This window comes from Oryx dammah, unplaced genomic scaffold, assembly GCF_014754425.2.
Source record: "Oryx dammah isolate SB20612 unplaced genomic scaffold, SCBI_Odam_1.1 HiC_scaffold_13, whole genome shotgun sequence".
Taxonomy (NCBI): domain Eukaryota; kingdom Metazoa; phylum Chordata; class Mammalia; order Artiodactyla; family Bovidae; genus Oryx; species Oryx dammah.
Genome location: NW_024070197.1, coordinates 19,218,258 through 19,240,884, shown reverse-complemented (window position 1 = coordinate 19,240,884; position 22,627 = coordinate 19,218,258). Strand labels below are relative to the sequence as shown.

The 22,627-nt window shown below is 54.1% G+C and overlaps 1 protein-coding gene and 1 non-coding gene across 4 annotated transcripts; one reads left to right on the top strand and one right to left on the bottom strand.

Annotated features, from left to right (window-relative positions):
* Positions 1 to 938: 938 nt before the first annotated feature.
* MAG (myelin associated glycoprotein) lies at positions 939 to 17,426 on the top strand. 3 transcript variants are annotated; one of them, XM_040252943.1, is made up of 12 exons: positions 948 to 1,025; positions 2,816 to 2,875; positions 3,502 to 3,569; positions 3,726 to 4,094; positions 5,742 to 6,038; positions 6,166 to 6,423; positions 7,870 to 8,130; positions 14,377 to 14,664; positions 14,989 to 15,085; positions 15,841 to 15,940; positions 16,206 to 16,244; positions 16,908 to 17,426. In XM_040252943.1, the coding sequence occupies exons 3-11, from the start codon at positions 3,524 to 3,526 to the stop codon at positions 16,230 to 16,232; spliced, it is 1,743 nt and encodes a 580-aa protein (XP_040108877.1). In that variant the 5' UTR covers positions 948 to 1,025; positions 2,816 to 2,875; positions 3,502 to 3,523; the 3' UTR covers positions 16,233 to 16,244; positions 16,908 to 17,426. The 3 variants fall into 3 exon arrangements, with proteins under 3 accessions (XP_040108874.1, XP_040108877.1, XP_040108876.1); XM_040252940.1 differs by lacking the exon at positions 16,206 to 16,244 and having other exon boundaries at positions 939 to 1,025; XM_040252942.1 differs by lacking the exons at positions 948 to 1,025; positions 16,206 to 16,244 and adding an exon at positions 1,036 to 1,392.
* Positions 13,923 to 13,994, bottom strand: TRNAV-CAC. Its single transcript has one exon. It is a non-coding gene; the product is annotated as a tRNA-Val (tRNA).
* Positions 17,427 to 22,627: the final 5,201 nt, after the last annotated feature.

Here is a 22,627-nt window from a genome sequence, read left to right as displayed (position 1 = left end):
GGGCTTCTCCTTGCCAGTGGCTTCTCTTGTTGCAGAGCATGAGCTCTAGAACACAGACTCAGTAGCTGTGGTGCAAGGGGGTTTTCCGTGACATGTGGGATCTTCCTGGACCAGAGATCGAACCCATGTCTCTTGTACTGGCAAGCAGATTCTACCACTGAGTCACAAGGGAAGCCTCCGGGGCAGCTTTTAAACAGGGGTCTCGGCTTGGCGGAGAGGGGCTGGTCAGCAGCGGATCGGGAAGTGGAACAGGGCAGGGGAGTTTCCAGGAGGAAGGAACAGCGCCAAGGGCTCCAGTGAGGGTATCTGAGGAACACACTCGTGCACCCACTCTGTGTTTAGGAAGTTTAACTCAGGCATCCGTCTCCCCGCAGGACAGATTGGGAGGAAGCAAAGCCCTGTCCTCCTGAAGGTCATGTTCTCACGGGAGGAGACAGTTAATACATAAAGTCATTTCTGATGGCAAGAAGAGCCTGGAAGAGAATAGACCAGGGTGTGGGCACCAAAGACCCACCCTCTAGCGAAGATGGAGGGGACTAAATCCGAGAGCGAGCCCTAGAGCCTGCCTCCTTCTGGTCACACTGGCCTCTGTGGCCTCCTGGGCCTAAGGCTATTACTAGCATTGCCACCAAGATCCCCCAGAAGCTGAGGACAACACATTCTGCCTCTCAGCCTGAGACTTCCAGAGATGTTAGAGACGCCCCCCCCCCCCCCACCCTCCTCCCAGGGACCCAGAACTAGGGTGCACGGGGATGGAGCGGGGAATGAGTGAGGCAGCCACCCCCAGCCCCTCCAGGAAGGAGCTAGTGGAACCCAGGCGTCAGGCTGCCCAGTTAGGGCTGTGGTGACAAGGGCCCTTTGTGCCCCCCTCCCCCGGGGGCAGGGAGGAGCTGGGCCCTGGAGGCAGGCGGCCCCTGGCACCCGGGGGGAGGGGAGGGGCTGGCGAGTGGGGGCCTAGACCCTGGGAGGCCAGGGGACTGCGAGCAGGGCCGGCAGAGCAGAGGGTGCAGAAGCAAGAGAATCAAGTGAGTACTGCAGCTGAGAGGGCTGGGGATGGGGAGGAGAGCAGAGGACCCAGGTTGAGAGCACAGGGCTGGGTCGCCCAGGGCGCGTGCACCGTAGGGCGTTCCGGGCCGTGGATGGTGGCTGTGAACTGCCACTAATTTAGGATGGGGGAGGGCGCTGCTCAGGACTGAGCTGGGCGTGGGCTGGGATCATGGCATGGACACTGACTGGGCTTTGGGAGGAAACCACAGAGAGAGAGAGAATGAGGCACCCTCCTCGGCACCCCTCCGGTGGAGATTCTGCCCTGGGGCTCCTAGGTTTGTGGCAGTTGGGGTGGAAGTGGTCCAGGGCCAGGAGAAGACCGAAAGGATGCCCAGGTGATCACAGGTCTGTATCCTGCCATCTGGGAGGGGATGGGGTGGGGGCGTTGAGTGGGCAAGTTCCAACACTGAGCACGCGACAGGGGTGTGTGTGCACGGGCGCGTGCACCTCTCTGAGTGAGCCTTAATCCACGTCAGTGTTTCTCAATCTTTTTTTTAACATCTCACTAAGGAAACCTTTCAGATTTGCTTTTCCTAAACCCACTTCCTCCATGAAATCTTAAGATAATGGGTAGACTGTTTACATTTATGTACCACAGCCCTTTAGAGAGCCACAAACCATCATAATAACTCAGGCTTTTCTGGACCCCATCCCCCAAAACCAGTTTTCATCCTTATTCAGAATGCATGGTCTACACGCTTGGTTCATAAGTCTGGGCCCGTGGCCCTCACCTGTGTTTACCCACCGTACCTCCCTGTGGCAGGTTCAAAGACGGCATCTGCCGTGTGTTCTCCGGCATGGGTCTGGGTGGGTCTGGCCACAGCCACACCTCCATGTGTGTGCCAGTCCGAGTGCCTTTGGGAGCACGGCATGCAGTGTGTATGCCTGATGGCCATGCCTGTAACTGTCCAGGGGTGTGGTGGGCAGGAGCGTGAGGTGTGTGTGAGTATCTGCTGTGCGTGGGTCCCGGTGCCTGTTGGTGTGTGCAGGGTCCTGAGCAGTGCTGTTGGGGTGAGCCGGCTCCTTCTGGTTTTGTCCAGATCGGTAACATTTCATACCAGCATTTGCGTGTGTCTGACTACATGCATCTGTCCGTGGGAAGACAATGTCAGAGGCCAAAAAAGCAGCCACTTGGAAACCCTGGCTCCAACCTGAGGCAACCCACAGAGGAGCCGGGTGCCAGGGACTCACTAACCCCAGTCCCTGGTCCTTCCTGGCTCCACTCGGAGCCCGGCCAGGCATTCCCAGGTCTTCTCTTGACCCCACGTACCTCAGAAGCCCCCCAGGACAAGGCGCCCTCACCCTGAGGGAACAGGCCTCTTTTGTAACCGGGCTCTGGCCTCTGGAGGGTGAGGACACCAGGGGCCGTCTGTGGGGCGGGAGAGGGCGGCAGGAATTCCCGCGGCATGCTGGGAATGCTGATGCTGTGAAACCCAGTCATTGATGGGGCTGGGGCTGCCTGCCACCCCCAGGCCTCAGCCGTGGGACAAGTGCTCCCTTGCCCCATTCACACCCCTCGCCTCCCCCCACCCCAAAGTGCTGCTGCTCCCCTTTGCTTCCCTGGAGTTCTCCATCACGGCTTGCCATGGGAGGAGACCACAGGGTGGCTTTGAGGCTGTGTGGGAGGGTCTCAAACATCCAGAGGCCATGGGTAACAGAGACTGTGTGGGCAGCCTGACAACCGCCACGACTCGTGGTGGATCCTGCGAGCCGGGGTGGGGGATGTTTGGGCCCCCACTTCCTTGCACCTGTCTGATTCTTGCTCCAGGTTGGCCGGCTGACAGCTGCAAGTGGGACCAGAAGGCATTCCCAACTCAGGGAGACGGAGGTGAGGGGGGAGGGTTCCAACTTCCCTTCCTCCTGGCTTTTCCTGATTCCTCTTGCTCATCCAAACTTGGCTCTATCCTTACTTTCTGGAGATCCCCAAGGGCATGATGGTGATGAAGATAATTATTAGCATGTCACTAACCATGTAGATATCTTCACCGGCTCAATAGACGTGAATCTGAGCAAACTCCGGGAAACAGTGAAGGACAGGGAAGCCTAGCGTGCTGCAGTCCACGGGGTCGCAAAGAGCTGGACGTGACTGAGCAACTGAATAACAACAAACCCATGGAGAGTCAGGACAGTTTGGTGGTGAAGTCTGCAACCCTGGACAGGCAGACAGGGCCTGAATCCTAGCTCTGCTGCTTGCTGGCTGTGTGACCTTGGGCAAGTTACTCAATCTTGCTGGAGCTCAGCTACAAAAACAGGATAATAATTGCACCTACCTCAAATGAATTTGTATAGCAGAGTACCACGGGTGGTACATGGCTGATGCCATAGACGTGTCTGTGATCATAAATACTAATAGCAGCAGCAGGTAACATCTGAACAGGCTGCTTCCTAAAATCTTACCAGAAGTCTTACTTTTCACTTCCTTGGGCCTTGAACACTCTCCTCTCCCCTCTCCAGCTCTGCTCACTTGCTGTACAAAATGATATTCCTCACGGCACTGTCTCTGTTTTGGATTATGATTTCAGGTAATAATGCCTGGGGATCTGGGGGTCTGTGGGTCCTGGCCCCTGAGCAGGCTGGGGTCCTTGGACCCCACAGGTGATGGGAGGTGATGGGAGTGGGGGTTGGGGGCACCCGGGCAGGATGTATCTCTCAGCCTCAGCGGTCCTGCTCACCCACAGCCTCTCGTGGGGGTCAGTGGGGCGCCTGGATGCCATCGTCCATCTCGGCCTTTGAGGGCACGTGCGTCTCCATCCCCTGCCGCTTCAGCTTCCCCGATGAGCTGCGGCCGGCCGTCGTGCATGGCGTCTGGTACTTCAATAGCCCCTATCCGAAAAACTACCCTCCGGTGGTCTTCAAGTCACGCACGCAGGTGGTACACGAGAGCTTCCAAGGACGCAGCCGCCTCCTGGGGGACCTGGGCCTGCGCAACTGCACCCTCCTGCTCAGCAACCTAAGCCCCGAGCTGGGCGGCAAATACTACTTTCGAGGGGACCTGGGGGGCTACAACCAGTACACCTTCTCCGAGCACAGCGTCCTGGACATCATCAGTGAGTCTCAGGGGCTGTGCCGGGGGCGGGGATCATGGGAAACAGGAAGCCCTCCCAGTGCCCTTCTGGGGAGGTCTGGTCGGCAGAACCAAGTACTTGCTGGTTTGGCTGGAGGGAGGGGTGCCAACCCTCCAGCCCACATGACCAGGCAGATGACAGAAAGAGGCAAAGCAGGGCCCCAAGTTGTGTTGTCCTCCCCAGAGGAAAGCAGTGCTGTTACTCTTCAGAGACACATGGGAGAAAGGCAGTGGGGCTCAGGGGTTGCGGTAAGGCCTCTGCATCCCTGTATTAGCTGGGCTACTGTAGGCAGTTTGCTGAAATTCTCTGGGCCTTGTTATCCTCTTCTGTAAAATGGGGATAAGATCAGCACTTAACGTTCAATAAGGGAATAGTTGTCAAGTGTGCAAAATAGTGCCTGGCACATGGAGCCTGGCTCCAGCTAAATGGGGTAGCATGAGAATGCAGGGCCATAGATCTCAGGCAGTCTGAGTTTTTGTTGTTTTGTTTTGTTTTGGGCCATGCCAAGCGGCATAGGGGATCCCAGTTCCCTGACCAGGGATCGAACCCATATCCCCTGCAGTGGAAGCTTGGAGTCTTAACCACTGAATGGCCAGGAAATTCCCTGAATTTTCCAGGGGAACCAGAGCTGTGTATTTTCAGCATAAGCTGCTACTTCATATATATATATTTTTAATGTCTTAAGTTCACGCCAAATAAAATGCAGCTCTGGGCCAGTCTGGGCAGAGTAGGGTCCACTGCCTCATTTCTGAGAGGCCCTGAGAGGCAAGGAATCCTTAGATTCAGGTTCCCCATCTGCTCTGAGACCATGTGAGGAGCCAGATTACAGCCCTGATGCAGAAAGAGACCCCCCCCAACTCCAAACTGGCACAGACAGACAGATACAGCTCCAGGACACACCACACAAACACACACACACACACACACACACACAGGCACACACACGTGGAAGGTAAAGCAAAGCAAACATGGGAAGGAGAAAAGTTTCTTGAGGAATATAATATATTGTCTGGGGCACGGAGCTTCCCAGGTTGCAAAGTTGGTAAAGAATCTGCTTGTCAATGAAGGAAGATGCAAGAGATTCAGGTTCCATCCCTGGGTTGGGAAGATCTCCTGGGGGAGGAGATGGCAACCCACCCCTGTATTGTTGCCTGGAAAATTCCATGGGCAGAGGAGCCTAGTCGGCTACATAGTCCATGGACTTGCAAAGAGTTGAAAGTGACTGAGCACGCACACATAGGGCACAGATGATGAAGCAAGAGCAACAGGGTTTGAAGCTCAGTGTTATCTGGTACTAGCTGTGGCCTCAGCTTCCTCATCCGTAAAATGAGCAAAATAACATTACCCGCCCTCTAGTTTCAGCATGGCTGGAAGGACTGGCAAGTCAAACACCAGTGAAGTACTCAGAGCACTATATTGTTGTTTCCACTATTATTATATCCCTCGTTGGATCTGCGGAGGGCTTCTGGGTGAATGGTACCCAGGAGAAGAGCCGGTTGTGGGGAACTCTGCATCCAAGGGTGGGGAGGGAACCAGGTGCCAGGAATGGAGTCCGACAGCAGCCTGCGGGTGAGGGATGGCTGGTGGGCGACGCTGCTTCCTCACCCTCCATCTCCCGGGCTCACGTAGACACTCCCAACATCGTGGTCCCCCCGGAAGTGATGGCTGGCACAGAAGTGGAGGTCAGCTGCATGGTGCCTGACAACTGCCCGGAGCTGCACCCAGAGTTGAGCTGGCTGGGCCACGAGGGGCTCGGGGAGCCGACTGTGCTGGGGCGGCTGCGCGAGGAGGAGGGTACCTGGGTGCAGGTGTCGTTGCTGCACTTTGTGCCCACCAGGGAGACCAACGGCCACCGGCTGGGCTGCCAGGCCTCGTTCCCCAACACTACCCTGCAGTTCGAGGGCTACGCCAGCCTGGACATCAAGTGTGAGCCTGGGTGCGGGCCAGGAGCGGGGCGGGGCGGGGTCAGGTTCAGGGAGGGGCGGGGCCAGGGCCGGGGGCGGGACCTGCGCGAGCGCCCCCTGAGGTCCTGTGTCCTCCCACCGCGCCGCAGACCCCCCGGTGATCGTGGAGATAAACTCCACGGTCGAGGCCATCGAGGGCTCCCATGTCAGCCTGTTCTGCGGGGCCGACAGCAACCCGCCGCCCTTGCTGACCTGGATGCGGGATGGCACAGTGCTCCGGGAGGCCGTGGCCGAGAGCCTGTCCCTGGAGGTGGAAGAAGTGACCCCTGCCGAAGACGGCGTCTACCTCTGCCTGGCTGAGAACACCTACGGCCAAGACAACCGCACCGTGGAGCTCAGCGTCATGTGTGAGTCGCCGCCCTGTGCGCCCCACACACCGGGCACTGGGGAACCAACTTCGCCCAGGGCAGAGCTGGGGGGCCGGGGATGGGGGTAGCGATGGCGGTCAGGTCCATGCCTGCAGCTGAGATGAAGATGGAGAGGAAGTTTCAGGTTAGAGAATTCTTTCATTCTTGAACACCTACTGGGCACCTATCTCCTGGCTTGGAGGAGATGGAGATAGGAAGAGAGAATCAGAGGTGGTCCCTGCGCACCCAGGAAAGCCTGTTAAATTCAGTTTCCTGGCGGGTAGAGCTGGGCTTGGCCCCAGGAATGTGCATTTTATTATTATTTTTTTTAAATATCTGTTTATTCGGCTGCATCATGTGGGCCTAAAATTTTAGGGGCTTCCCAGACGGCTCAGTCATAAGAAATCTGCCTGCCAATCAGGAGACGTAGGTTTGATCCCTAAGTTGGGAAGATTCCCTAGAGAAGGAAATGGCAACCCACTCCAGATCCTTCTGGGAGAATCCCACTGACAGAGAAGCCTGGTAGGCTACAGTCCATGGGGTCGCAAAGAGTCGGACACGACTGAACACACACAGGTGGGATCTTAATTCCACAATCAGGGATCAAACCCATGTCCTTTGCATTGCAAGGTGGATTCTTAACCAGGAGGGAAGCCCTGAAATCTGCATTTTAAAATGAGCCCTATTACAGTTCCAATGGGAGGGCTGAGGGGAACCCAAGCCTGATCCAGCCCCTGTGGGCTTCAGGAGGAGGGGGCGGGTCAAACAGGATTCTTGGCTAGGAGCCAAGGAGAGGTCATTCATTCATTCATTCACTCACAAATATTTATTGAGGCAAAGTGCCCAGGACTGGGGATAATAAAAATGACAGCGCCAGGCAGCGTTTGATTTACTCAGCAGTTTCTGAGTGCCCTACACAAATGGTCTTTCCCTAGACATCCCCATGGCTGGCTGCCTCCTCCCGGCTCCCTTCTAGTCTTCCCTCAGCATCCTAGTTAAAGCCCTAACTACCCCGACTTCCCATCCCACCTTTATTTTTCTCCAAAGTGCTCCTCCCCATCTTGCCAACTATATACTTGATTTCCTTAAACAGCATCTGTCCACATGGACAGAGATCTTCATCTGCCTTGTTCAGGCCAAAGCAGTGCAAGTCATAGTCTATTCTCAATGACCCCTATGAAGTTGGGAATATTTTTAAGTCTAGTTTCCAGATTTAAAAAATGGGGCCCCGAAGGGTTAAGACATGGGTCCACACACAGCTGGGAAGGGGTACAGCCGGGACTCAGACACAAGCACCGTGTCTGCAGAATCTCTGTAAACGAGACAGCCAGGCCTGGGGTTACCCAGGCTGTCCTGAGGTGGTGTGTTCCAACTGGGGTGTTGAGAGTTGGCTGGCAGAAGAGGCCCCCCGGCTTCTGACCACTGGCCCCCTGTCCTGCCCCCTAGATGCACCCCGGAAGCCAACAGTGAACGGGACAGTGGTGGCCGTGGAGGGCGAGACAGTCTCCATCTTGTGCTCCACACAGAGCAACCCGGACCCTATTCTCACCATCTTCAAGGAGAAGCAGATTCTGGCCACGGTTATCTATGAGAGTGAGCTGCAGCTGGAGCTGCCTGCCGTCACACCCGAGGACGACGGAGAGTACTGGTGTGTGGCCGAGAACCAGTATGGCCAGAGGGCCACCGCCTTCAACCTGTCTGTGGAGTGTGAGTACCCCGCCCCCCACCCCCACCGCTTTGACCCTCTTCCCCCGATGAGAGCAGGTGGGCTTGATTCCTGCCCACCCACCCCTGCAGTGGAGCTCAATGGGGGACACTCAGCATCCCAACCAAGGGTCAGCTTTGCTCCAGCAGATGGGGGTGGGGAAGCTAGATCCACAGCAAGAAAAGGCCCACCTAAGGGACTTCCCTGGCAATCAGTGGTTAAGGCTCCACACTTCCAATGCGGGGCATGGGTTTGATCCCTGGTTGGGGAACTAAGATTTCACATGCCGTGCAAGTTGGCCAAAAAAAAGTCCCACCTGAGAATATAATATTCCCACACCCTGGGATGGGCTTTTGACCAAGGATATTTCTGAATCCTGTGGCCACTGCTTCTCTGAAGTGTAGAAGTGTTAGTCCCTCAGTCGTGTCCAACTCTTTGCGACCCCATGGACTGTAGCCCACCAGGCTCCTCTGTCCATGGGATTTCCCAGGCAAGAATACCAGAGTGGGTTCCATTCCCTTCTGCAGGGGGTTTTCCTGACCCAGTGATCAAACTCGGGTCTCCCACACTGCAGGCAGACTCCTTACTGTCGGAGCCACCAGGGAAGCACACGTGCGTTAACTAAAACAAAACCCGCAACCTTGGGAGCATCGCTAGGAGTCAGGCCCTGCTGGAAGCTCTTGACAGGAGCCTACTCTTTCACCTCTTTGACATCCCAGTGAGGGAGATTCTCTTACTGTCTCCAGTTTCCAGAGAATGAAACCGAGGCCCTTAGGGGTTATGCCACTCACCCTGGGTCACCCAGGCAGAACTGAGATTCTGATGCAGGAGTCTGGTTCCACTCTTCTGTAATGCCCAAAGCTGACCTCATCCTGTGTTATGACATCAGAATACATTGATCAAGCCTTTGTTATGTGCACGAGCTGTGGGTCAGTGGGAGGTGGGGGATAGGATCGAGAGGACACCAAGCATGTTAACAGATATAGCACAGCCAGAGAGATGAGACGGATGCAGATAAAAAGCTAACTGTCTTGGCAATGGAGCTCATTGTTCCACTGCCAACCAGTCCCCTTCCTGACCTCCCTTCTCTGGACAGCACTGCCAACACCCCGCTCCCACCCCAGCCATCATTCAGGTCATAGCTCCGAAGTCATGGTTTCCACTTCCCCTCCTCCAGCACCTCCTTCTGGAATGTCACCTCCATATTTCCATTCTCTCTGCTTCCTCCCCAACCCCAGCCTGGCCTCTGGCACTTGTCTCCAAAGTCACCACTTCCAGACTTACTTATTCCACCTACTGTGGTCCCCACCACACAAGTTTGTCAGAAGGTATTCACAGTCCATACTCAATAGTCTGCAAGTGGCCACAGTCAGTTTTTGCTCAGTTGCTAAGTCGAGTCTGACTCTGCAACCCCATGGACTGCAGCACTTCAAGCTTCCCTGTCCTTCACTAACTCCTGGAGTTTGCTCAAGCTGAAGTCCATTGATTCAGTGATGCCATCCAACCATCTCATCCTCTGTTGTCTCTTTCTCCTCCTGCCCTCAATCTTTCCCAGCATCAGGGTCTTTTCCAATGAGTCAGCTCTTCACATCAGGTGGTCAAAGTATTGGAGCTTTAGCTTCAGCATCAGTCCTTCCAGTGAATATTCAGGATTGATTTCCTTTAGCATTGACTGATTTGATCTCCTTGCAGTCCAAGGGACTCACAAGAGTCTTCTCCAGCACCACATTTCCAAAGCATCAGTTCTTTGGTGCTCAGCCTTCTTTATGGTCCAACTCTCACATCCATACATGACTACTGGATAAACCAGAGCTTTGACTATGGCTTTGTCAGCAAAGTGGAGACAGATTATTCCAGGGCAAGGTGATGGCCATCACTGCTCTGCTGACCTTTCATCTTGGAGACATCTTTCCTCCCAGTTTGCTCCCTCCCAACATCAATTGTGATCATGTGTATGGGTTGTGTATACTCTGCCTTCTTCATACATGCCCCTCCTTCTTCCTTCTTGGTCTTCCCCATTATATCTACTTCCCTAATCAGAGCTTCTTAGGTGTAAGAGTCAGAGAACCCCCTGAGAACCTGATGGAAGCCCCTGAACGTACACACAACTCCACCTCATGTACATTTTCAGTCACAGACCATCCTGTCCCATGGACTGTAGCCCATCAGGCTCATCTGTCCATAGAATTCTCCAGACAAGAATACTGGAGTGGGCTGCCATTTCCTTCTCCAGGGGATCTTCCCGACAGGGTTTGGACCCTGGTCTCCTGCATTGGAGGAAGATTCTCTACCACCTGAGCTGCCAGGGAAGCACAGTAAGAGTGGCAGCAGCAAACAACGCTGAAGGGCTACCCCGCACCAGGACTGCATCCCAGCACATGTTATTGTGGTGGCCTCTTTCTTTTTTTTTTTTTTATGTGTTTTTTTATTGTTGTAAAAGTCACACAATATGAAACACACTATCTTAACCATATTTAACTGTACAGCTCAGTGGCACTAAGTACATCCATACTCTTGGGCAGCTCTCACCATCACCCATCTCCCCAACTTTTCACCTTCCTAAACTGAAGCTCTGTCCCCATTAAACACTAAGTCCCCCTCCCCCTCCCTGGTCACCTCTTGAAGCAGCTGCATATTGTCATCATCTCCCTTCACCGAGGAGAAACTGAAGGACAGAATTCCCCAAGGCCATGCAGCTGGGAGGCTGGCCAGTGTCAAGATTCTTCTGGACCCTGTCTGTCCAGTTCATAAACCTCTGGCTGTTTCAGTTTCCCTGAAGTTCCTGGTACCCAAGGACTCAAGGCTTTCAATGTGCCAGAGGGGACAAGCAGCCGTGCCCCTACCCCCACCCCGACTGAGCCCCTCGCTGGGCTCTGAGGTCTGGGTCACAGTGCTTGCGCTCTGGGAGTCCAGCCCCAGGTTGCTGGGCAGAGCCATCCTTCAGTCCCGTCTCTGTGCCCGAAGTCTGTGTCTCCTAGTACTGGGGCTTCCATGCTCGCTGACAACGGTGGGTGCTTCTGAGGAGGGGGTCCCAGCAGGGGCCCTGCAGGGCACTCACCCTCACTGAGATCTTGTGATGAGCAGGTCTGAGCCCTTTGGACATATTGACCTGTTTCGTTCTCACAACAATGTGACTGGGGGTAGGGATCGCTCGTCACTCCAGTTTGACATGAAGAAGTGGAAGTGTTACTGGTGTCCAGCACCCGACAGAGCTGAATGGACTTGGGTCTAAATCCAAGCTCTGTTGGATCAAACACGTCTTGCTGTGTGATCCCAGACGAGTGACTTCACCTTTGCTGAGCTCTGATTCTCTTCTATGAAAAATGAGTGTGACAGTATCTTGCACTAAGGAGCCCACGTGCCCTGTAAGTCTTAGAGACCCTCTTAATTTCCCACTCATCTCCCTGAACTCCTGGCTGGATATCCACTGCCTTCCTGCTGCCAAGGCGTTGCTCACGTGCGCCCTCTGTGGGAATAGTTCTATGTGCATGTGTGCGTGCTCAGTCACTTTATCTAATCCTAAATCCCGAGGTGGGATGTTAAGCTTTCCTTTCAACACACTCGTACTCCCACTTCAGAGTGTACTCTCCGTAGCCCCTGGCAAGTCAAGCACCCATTACCCCTGCTTGCACAGAGGAGAAGTCCATCTTGCAGGTCCAGGAAGCTGAGTGGCCTGATTCGGGCCACCAGCCAGTAGATGGCAGAGCTGGAATTCAAGCCAAAGCTGTCTCACGCCCCAGACCTCCCATCTTTCGTGGGACCTGGGGTTTGTCTAGTGTCAGTCAGGGTTTCACAGGTCTCGGGGCTGCTGGCAGCTCTGCAGAGATGCTGAGTACACAGCAAGGTGTCAGCATTCCTGCAGCCCTGTCACAGCTGTACTAGCGGTACAGTCTAGAATGAAAAGGTTTTTACTTTTTAAAATAATTACTGTCAGTTCAGGTTGGTCATTACTAATTTACTCTGTGGTGTGTTAATTCGTTAATACTATAGTAAGCATCGGGCTTCCCTGGTGGCTAAGTGGTAAAGAATCCACCTGCTAATGCAGGAGACGTATGTTCAATCCCTGGGTTGGAAAGATCCCCTGGAGAAGGAAGTGGCAACCCACTACAATATTCTTGCCTGGGAAATCCCATGGAAGGAGGAGACAGGCAGGCGGGCTGTGGTCCATGGGGTCCCAAAAGATTTGGACATGACTTAATAACTAAACAACAACATAGCAAGCATATACATGTCTACCTAAACAGAATTTGGGCTATTTAACTTTTAATTTACTAGACTTAGAGATATGTACCCATTCCAAATGGAATGATCCCTATTGCAAATACCCAAGTCTCATGGCTCCCTGCCCCATCACTGTTACCTGCATATTCTTTTCGTATGGAAATTGAGGGTCAGTCTAGAGTGAGCGGAGGCGAGTGCCAAACTCTCAGAAGGAAAGAGAACATAGATTAAAAAGTAGCATTCAATGTTCTATTATAATCTCATATTGGGAAATGAAAAGGGAAAAACCATCCCAGTATCACTTTTGTAATTCAAATGGCAGCAAAGCTCAACAAAATTATCTTGGGTGGAGGGTGGTGTCTGGTGTGTCCTATGAGGGAAGGAGGGTCAGGACGCAGGGTCTCTGGGGAGTGAGTGGAGGCATCTGCAGGATAGCCAGGAGGCGGAGCTGGCTGAACTCAGTCACTCATCCCATGAGTCTTCCCAGAGCTCCTGCCAGGCGAAAGGGATATTCCAGAAACCTTCCAGTGGTTAAGACTCTGAGCTTCCACTGCAAGGGGCATGGGTTTGATACCTGGTCAGGGGATTAAGATCCTGCATGCTTCTCAGTGTGGCAAAAAGAGAAAAAAGAAAAGGATATTCTAACAGTGGGGACAGAGTGGAGACAGAGCAAGTGCTTGTCTGGATGGAAATAAGAGAGCACTCACATCAGTATGTAACCCAGGTAGACCTAAGTGCTGAGGAGCAAACCCAAGTGAATGGTTAGTGCAGCGAGGTGCCGCTTACATGGTGTGGTCAGAGAAAGAGCGTGGTCTGCACAGAAGCTGCCTGGAGTGAGGGTGTGAGTGCTGCAGGTGTCAGGGAAGTGCTCGAGGCCGAGGGAGAAACGGAAGGCCTCCGAGTGTGGGAAAAGGTTCCACGAGTATGAGAAACAGCAAGGAGGCTGGTGTGGCCAGAAGACAGTGAGCCAGAGTGAAAGCAGAGGAGCTGAGTGTGGCCAAGTCCTGCAGGGCCTTGCAGACCAAGGCAAAGTATTGGGGCTTTAGTCTAGGTGACGCGGGAAGCAGTTGGAGGGCCTGAGTTTAAGCAGGGAGCGCCGTGATCTGATTGATTGATTTAGATTATAATGATCACTTTTAAAGATTTTATTTCAGGTTTTTTTGTTTAAATTGTGTTTATCTTTGGTTGTGCTGGGCTTCAGTTGCTGCACGGGCTTTTGTCTAGTTGCAGTGCCTGGGCTTCTCATGGAGGCGGCTTCTCTTGTTGCAGGACCACAGGCTCTAGGGTGCACAGGCTTCAGTAGCAGCACGTGAGCTTTGTAGTTACGGGTCCCAGGCTCTAGAGCACGTGGTAGTTGTGGAGCACAGGCTTAGTTGTGGGATCTTCCCGGGTGAGGGATCAAACCTGTGTTTCCTGTGTTGGCAGGTGGATTCTTTACCACTGAGCCACCAGGGAAGCCCTCGTGTCTTTAAAATATATATTTATTTATTTGGCTGGGCCAGGTCTTGGTTGCAACACTCGAGATCTTCACTGCGGCATGTGAGATGTTTTCGTTGCAGCATGTGGGATCTAGCTCCCTAACCAGGGATTGAACCTGGCCCCCTGCATTGTGAGTGCAGGGTCTTAGCCACTGGACCACCAGGGAAGTCTCTATGATCTGATTTATATTTTACAAGGTGAGCAGCATTGGAGAGGGCATTAGAGAGAGTGTGGGGCGTCCCTGGTGGCTCAGTGGTAAAGAATCTGCTGGCAATGCAGAAATGCAGGAGACATAAGTTCAGTCCCTGGGTTGGGAAGATCCCCTGGAGAAGGGCACGGCTACCCACTCCAGGATTCTTGCCTGGAGAATCCCATGGACAGAGGAGCCTGGCGGGCTTCAGTCCACGGGGTTGCAGAGTCAGACACAACTGAAAGGACTGAGCGAGCACACGCAAGAGAGAGTGCAGGGGGCACAGGCAGCTCATCTCAGCCCAGAAGCCCCCAAGGCCGCATCTCCAGCCTACCGGGTCTTGGTCTCGCCCCCGCAGTCGCTCCTGTGATCCTACTGGAGTCCCACTGTGCGGCAGCCCGCGACACGGTGCAGTGCCTCTGCGTGGTGAAAGCCAACCCAGAGCCCTCCGTGGCCTTCGAGCTGCCCTTGCGCAACGTGACGGTGAACGAGACGGAGCGCGAGTTCGTGTACTCAGAGCGCAGCGGCCTCCTGCTCACCAGCATCCTGACGCTGCGGGGGCAGGCCCAGGCCCCACCCCGGGTCATCTGCACCTCCCACAACCTCTACGGCACCAAGAGCCTGGAGCTGCCCTTCCAGGGAGCCCGTGAGTGATGTGGCCTGGGACTGGGAGTCAGGGGACAGATGGGACCCCTGTTGGATCTAAGCTTCCCTCGCCGAGGCTGATTATCGGCCACTGAGCGATGGTCCGGCTATGCTGTTGATCGAATGGTCAAGTTAGGAGAGGCTGCCCCAAGCTTGTCGACACTTCGCGGGCCCCTCCAACAGCTCAACTAACCAGTCAGGGCAAGGGTGTGCCTGCTGTGTAAATACGTTCACTCCCACCCCTGCCCCAGCCCGTCTCCTGAGAACCCTGGTGTCCTCCTCCCACCAGCAGCCCTGAGGGCGCCTGGCTCTTCTCTTTCCTCAGACCGCCTCATGTGGGCCAGGATCGGGCCTGTGGGAGCTGTGGTGGTCTTTGCCATCCTAATCGCCATCGTGTGCTACATCACCCAGACACGCAGAAAGTGAGTGGCCCATGGGGGCTGAGCTGGAGTGTGGTGGGGTGGGAGGGCGGGGGGTGGGTGCAGGAAGCCTCCAAGGGCGGGGCAGGGCAGACCAGCTGGAGGCTGAGTGTGGGTAAGAGAGGGCAGGTTCCGCTGTGAGAATTCAGTGGCTAACAGGAGCCGCCGTGGTCGGGTCACAGGTGTCGGTGCCTGGACGGGACCCTTCCCGCCAGTCATCACAGGTGCCCCACATTCTCCGCTGTCTCCGCCTGCCCCTCCCTTGTGATGGGGAGAGCCAGTACCCCGGCTTGCGGCCACAGCCTCAGTCACAGTGGGTTCCAGAAACTCCCAACAACTACACATAATCTGTGGTATCAATAAATGCTCCCCAGTCCCAAGTCACACCCGCCTGCTGCTATTTCTCTTCCTTGTGTCACACACACATCAGCACTCCCGACAAGGAATTAATCTCCCCATTCCGCATCCTGGCAGCCAGGGGGTACAGATGGCCCCAGAGAACCCAGAGGAGCCAGGCAGGGGTCCTGAAGGTGGCAGAGACTGGGGCCCAGGCGTGGCTCATCTTAGCAGGAGAGGGATGGGCTAGGATGGACAGGAAGAGGCTGCTCACCGAAGCGGCCACCCACCCCGTCTTAGAGATAGGTGGGAGCAGCTCCAGAGTCTCTTGGGCCAAACTCCAAGGGTAGAGGGGATTGCAGACAGAGAGAGGAGTAGGGAACCCAAAAGCCGCACTGGGGCTGATATGTCCTGCCCTGCAGAAAGAACGTGACGGAAAGCCCCAGCTTCTCGGGGGGGGACAATCCTCCCGTCGTGTTCAGCAGCGACTTCCGCATCTCCGGGGCGCCAGAGAAATATGAGGTGAGGCCAGAGCCCCGTGGCGCCAAGCTGGCTGGAGATCCTGGGTGCCGGGGACACTGAGGGTCTGGGAGGGGCCTGGGAGGCCCTGGGTGGAGGGGGAGCTGGCCCCAAAGAAAGGGAGGAAAGGAGCTGCTGAGACTGACTCGGCCCTGGGCTGGGACAGGGCGCTCAGCTGAGGCTGTGAGCGGGCCTGTAGAGTTCGGGGCCAACGAGAAGCCCTGACCCTCCCTGCCTGGGTCTATGACTGCATTTCCTTCTCCAATAGTCCAGAGAGGTCTCTACCCTGGAATGAGCACCCCAGGAGGTAGGTTCCGGGGGCCTCGGTGTGCCCACCTCTGGGCCCGAGCTGGGCCTTGGGGTTGGCGTGCATGTGTGTGTGTCCCCGTCAGGCGTCCAGGTTGGTCCCCAGTTCAGTGTGGCCTTGCCCAGCACCCCTGGCCTTGTCTATTCTGTCCCACTACTGCTCCCGTCTGTCTGTCTGTGGCCACTGTCCTATGTGTGTGTGTGTCTGAAGGAGGGAGGTCAAGGACGGCAGGCGTGATGGGGAAGCTGAAGTTGCACCCGGAGGATGTCCCAGATTGAGGAGGGATCACTCCAGACCCGAATTTGCTGAGCCAGGCACTTACAACACTGGGAAAAGTGGGTTCCCGACCAGGTGGCTTCCATCTAGAAAGGCGTTATGGGTTGAATTGGGTGCCCCTCAAATTCCCAGGTTGATGAAGGTTTCTTGGAGACAATCAATCTGTGGGCAGCTTTCAGGCTTAGCGGCGAGGAGGTTGTTTTGTGTAGGGGGCACTGGTGCGGGCAGGGCTCCCAAGGGTGACCCAGGACCTTGGGGTCGGCTGGGTGGGTGGTCCTTGAGGAAGGAGGCTGACATGCTCTAGAGCCATGGCTGGGCCAGCAACCCCAGCATCTGCAGCTGGGAAAGGTGGGACAGGACCGCCTAATGGGTTGGCTCCCTTCGTAGAGTGAGAGGCACCTGGGATCAGAGAGGAGGCTGCTGGGTCTTCGGGGAGAACCCCCGGAGCTGGACCTGAGCTATTCTCACTCGGACCTGGGAAAACGACCCACCAAGGACAGCTATACCCTGACGGAGGAGCTAGCCGAGTATGCTGAAATCCGCGTCAAGTGAGGGAGCCGGGGGCACCCTGTGCGGTCACCCACCCCCTCCAAGACCCTCGCTGGCCCCCACTGGCTGCGGGCTCCCTTCCTCCCCAAAGTCGTGGGGGCTGGGGCAGGGAAGGGCCGGGGCAGGTGACGGAGAGCTGTGGGGGCCTGGCCTCCCTCTCCTTCCCAGCTGCCCTGCCCCGCCAGCACCCACCTCCGCCTTGTGGCTTCCCTCTAACCTCCTTTAACCTCATCTGTCTGGAGGGGAGCTCCGTCTGTCCACATTATTTATTGCTACCCCTTGCCTGGTCTCCTGCCCCCACACCTGGCCCCAGGACCTGTACGGAGGGATGTGAAATAAATGCCCTGAAACCAAATACCCGCCTAGTTCCTGATGATTTCTGACACATCCTTGGGAAGCCTGCCACTCACCCCCTTGCCCTCCCCCTGGGTCCTCTGGGATTCTAGCCCGGCACCCAGGCCAGCTATTCTTAAGTTGTTCCTGCTCTGATCTGGCAGCTGTGGGCTGGGTTTGATCCATGGGAGGTCATGTTTGACTGCTGGGTGATTTCACCTAACAACCCTCATTCCTGCTTGTGCCACAGTCAGAGTGACCAACAGCCCTAGGCTCCCACTTCCATACCACCATATCTCACTGACTGAGATGGCGGCTTCTTCTTCGGAAGGAGCCTGGCTCCCGATTTGCCACAGTGCCCGCCATTCCCTGTTGTCCCCCACCCGGTTGGCTTCACTCACTGACTTCTCCCCCTGTGGGTCCCAGGGGGACCCCGAGTCTCAGTGGTTCCTGAGCCTGCGTCAGCTTGATGCCTCACATTTATGCTGCATTCTGCAGCTTCAATCTTTCTTTTTAAATGAAGAATTTATTTTGGTTGTACCATGTTGTTTGTGAGATCTTAGTTTCCCCCACCAGGGATTAAATTCTAGCCCCGGAAGTGAAAGCCCTGCGTCTTAACCACTGGACCACCAGGGAATTCTCAATCTTTCAAACCTTATTTGACTCAAGAAATATCCATCAGGCACCAGCTTTGTATTGAACCCCTCTAGGAAGCTCGGGCTATCCTGGGAAGGGAACCCCCACCTCTTGCAGGACAACCCTGTGAGAACTCTGGGGCTCTGAGAAGCCCCGTGACTTTTCCCAGGGTCCCAGAGCCAGGAAATCATGTGGCCAGACCCTGGACTCAAGTCTTCTTGAAGTTAAAGAAGGCCAGACTCTCTGGCATGAATTGGTATCAACAACTAACATTTTTGCTGAGTGCTTACTATGTGCCCCATGATTCTACCTGGTTAATCTCTGTCCTCCTTCCCTGACAACTCTGACAATGGTTCTCCAAGTGGGGTCCTGGCACTACCAGCATCAGCCTCACCTGGGCACCTGCCAAAAAGGCAGATTCTCAGGCCTTACCCAGGCCTAGCAGTCTGTGTTTTCATGACTCTTCCTGGTGGAGAAGGGCATGGCAACCCGTTCCAGTATTCCTGCCTGGAGAATCCATGAACAGAGGAGCCTGGTGAGCTACAATCCACGGAGCTGCAAAGGGCCCGCACAACTGAGTGACTCAGCATGCACATACGCGTCTGGTGATTCCATGCACTGATGTGGAGAATCTGGAGGGGCCGAGGCAACAAGGTGACATGACTTCCCTGAGCGCCCCTAGCACAGGACTGTGCAGCCCTGACTTGAGCACCCACCTGGGACCTGGCCCTAGAGCCCCACCTCCCTCCCCTGCACTGACCATTGGTACATCACTGCTGTTTCAGTGAGAAGCAGCAGGAGCTTCTGAGTATGAAGTTGCCAAAGGGGCAGTAAGAATAGAGCTGCAGGGCTATGGGGGATTCGGGCGATTCCTAAGGAAGGTGGCTGTGCCCTGTTTTTCTTTTGGAGAAGGTCGGGGGTACATCAGAGACCAAAGTCAAGGTCTAGAGGCAGAAATAACTAAACTGTGTTGAGTGGGAAGGGGACAAGGCCACTTTAGCTGGAATGGGTTGTCCCCGTGCGGGAGAAAGGCAGAGAGGCAGGTGGTAGTGGGGCGGGACCCCACCCTGAGGCCTGCCCCTTCCTCCCGCTGCTGGCAGTCACTCAGGGAGAAGGACATTAAATAAATAACATCAGACAGAACAGCTGGCCCCTGCATGCAACCCCTGCTCCCAACAGGGAAGGCTAGCAGAGACTAGAGCGAAAGGAGACTTAGGGTCTCGGGGTTGGGGGAGTGTCTGTGTGGAAGGAATGTCACTCAGGGACGCCCTGTGTGAAGTCCCCAAGTGGAAACACGTTTGGCAAAGTTGCAGGAGCTGAGCCAAAGCTGGAGAGGGCGGCAGAGAACAGCAGGGATTTCAAGGCAGCCCCACTAGACATTTTGACCAGCTCTCCTGTGCATGTGTGGGAACCTGCCCTGACGCACCTGGCCCCTGACAACAGCCCCTGGCTCCAGCAGGTCTGGCTGGGGAGGAATGCCCCTAAGGACTTCGCCCTGAGAGGCAGAGCAATGTCAATAATTGCAGCCATCAGAGTAACCCTGTGCTGCCGAGGCCCAGCCAGAGCGCCACCCGGGTGAGCTGGGTGTCCCGGGGAGCGGTGTGGAGGGACTTTCAGGTGAATAGTCATACTTCACTTAGTCTGTGTCCGAGCAAAAGGAAACTAGCTTGCCAAATGTGATTGTTTTTAAATTTTTCAAAAACCTTTTTACTGGAGTAGAGCCGATGAACAATGTTATGGTAGTTTCAGGTGAACAGTGAAGGGACTCAGTCATACCTATACATGTATCCATTCTCCCCCAAACCCCCTTCCCATCCAGCTGCCACATAACATTGAGCAGAGTCCCATGTGCTATACAGTAGGTCCTTGTTGGTTATCCACTTTGAATATAGCAGTGTGTACATGCCCATCCCCAAAGGGATATTTGGAAATTTGATTTTTTTTTTTTTTGCTAAAAGCTTAGGAAGAAGTAAGTTAAAAAACCAATCAAGTGAATTGATTTCAAGAAACATACAAAATAACAATACTTCAGGTGGTGCACAGACAGGACAAAAGTCCTAAAGGTCACAGGCAAACCATTAAAGTTTGGGTTACAGTGATGTGATCTGACACAAAGACCATCTCTTAGGCTAACATTTAGTGATGACACTCAACTCAGCTATCACACTCTGCCCAGCGCCTGGACTCCCCAGAATTCACCTGTTCCATCAACATGAGGTTACCGAGCACTTACTTGTGCCAAGCCTGTGCTGGACTCTGAGGCTGCTGCACAGACCAAAAGACCCACACTCTGGCTGCTGGGACCGACATCAAGTGGAAGAGGTAGACAAAGACCAGAGAACCGTGTGGTCAGATAGCGAGTGGGCTAGGAAGGAAGCTAAGAGAGATAGAAGGACAGCACGTGCCTGCAAGCTGGCTGATTTAGAAAGCAGTCAACTGAGTAGACACCGGAAAGAAGGGAGGGGCGCGGGGAGCTCAGTCGACCTCTGGCAAATGAGGGTCCAGGGAAAGTCGAGATCAGGTGCAAATGTCCAGCACAGGAATGTACTTGCGGTGGTCATGGAACAAGAAGGAAGCCAACCAGCATGCCTGGAGTGGTGTATAGGAGCCTGAGCAGTTGCCCAAGGGAGCTGGATCACAGCAGGGTTGTAGGCCCCAGTCAGGACTGGGACTATGAGCGAACTGGGGAGCTGCTGGAGAGTTACACAAAGAGGAGCATTAGGGAGGGGTTTTGGTGACCCTGCTGGCAGCTGTTTAGACAGTGAGCACAGGGGATCGTTAGGCCAGTGGCTCCGGAGGCCATGACTCCTGTCCAAGAGAGGGGGAAGTGGGTGGTGAGAGGGAAGAGACCTGTTCTAGAGAGGGCCCTGAGGAGACCAGCTGATACAGAGGGGAAGAAGAGAGGAGCCCGAGATGCTGGCCACTTCCTTAGATTCTGGATAGGCGGAGAGGAGCTAGTTTGGTGGAAAACACAGCACTCAGTATGTTTAAGGACAGGCAAGGCTGACAGGACTCTTCTCTCAAGACACATCAAGCTGAGGAAGAGTCAGCACCCATGTCACAGTGACTCAGAGCTGGGGACACAAGCAGGAGAAGAGCTTTGGCCAGGCCAGGCTGGTCTCACAGCTGCACCTGTCAGGAAGGAGGGACCACTTGGTGAAGAAGGGGCCGGGCACCGGGGCATGTCAACAAGGACCGCTTTGTCCCTCCCCTCCCACCAAACTCCTGGGTCATTCCTGATTGAGAAAAGCCATTCCCGAACATCTCTCTTGGACAGGAATCATGGCTTCCAGAGCCCCTGGCCTAATGATCCCCTGTGCTCACTCTCTACACAGCGGCCGGCAGGGTCTCGCACCCTATCTTGAGAACTAGTGCCTGGGGCAGGCAGCTGCACATACCCAAGGAAGAAAGGGCTCCAGGCTATGTGCTGGCTACTCCCCTGGGGGTGGGAGGAGGAACCCCACAGCTCTGCCCAGGAGGAGCCACGCCTCCTTCTTTCCCCCCCTTCCTCACTCTGCAAAACATGACCCCTAATATAAATTGGACTTCAGAATCAATTTCTTTTTGCTCTGGGAAAGTTTTTTTTAAGAGAATGAAAGGACAAACTATAGGAGAAAATAGTTCAAGTCACTTAACTGACAAAGAACTCATGTCTAGAATGAGTATATAAAGAACTCTCAACATTCAAAAACATCAAACATCAAACAACTAAAAGATGAGCAAAAAAAAAAAAAAGTGGGGGGTGGGGGGCAAAAGGCAGGAAGAGACATTTCACTGAAGATGGTATTTGGATAGAAAATAATCATAGAGAAAGATGTTCAACATCATTAACCTTTAGAGAAATTCAAGTTAAGATCACAATAAACTATCATTCTCATACACCTACTAGACAGCTAAAAGGATGTGTAGTAATGAAAGCATTTATACATTGCTAGTGGGGATGTAAAATTGTCCAGCCACTTTGAAAAACAGTCTCAAGACAGTTTCTCAAAAGGTTAAACCTAGAATTCCAATCTGCGTCTGAAATTCTATTCCTAGGGTATATACCCAAAAGAAATGAAAACACATCCACCCCAAAATTTGCACACAACTGTTGATAGCTCATTACTCATAAAAACCAAAACATGGGAAAAACCCAAATGTCTATCAAGTGATGAAGGAATAAAGAAGATACGATATATCCATACAATGAAATACCACTCCTTGACAATAAAAAGAAATGGAGCACTGTACAGATCCTGCAAAATTATGAACTTAAAACATTAAGTGAAAGAAGTCAATCACAAAAAGCTACAGATTGTATGACTGCATTCCTATGGAATGACCAGGAAAAGACAATCTGTAGAGACAGAGAGGAGATTTCGTTGTTGCCTAGGGCTGGGGTGCAGGTGTCTAGAGGAAACCGGGGGGGGACTGTTAATGGTGATGAGCATTTTGGGGTGATGAGACGATCTAAAATTGGCTGCGGTGATGGTTTGCACAATGCTGTGAATACACGTAAAACCATTGACGGGTATGCTTTAAGTAGGTGGATTGTATGGGCAATTAGAAAATGGGCAAAAGACCTAAAAAGATACTTCACCAAAGAG

Coding starts and splice junctions, on each gene's coding strand:
- MAG (XM_040252940.1), top strand. CDS start 3,524: ATGATATTCCTCACGGCACTGTCTCTGTTTTGGATTATGATTTCAG. Junction 4,095..5,741: donor CAGCGTCCTGGACATCATCA/GTGAGTCTCAGG, acceptor GGGCTCACGTAG/ACACTCCCAACATCGTGGTC. Junction 8,131..14,376: donor CTTCAACCTGTCTGTGGAGT/GTGAGTACCCCG, acceptor TCGCCCCCGCAG/TCGCTCCTGTGATCCTACTG.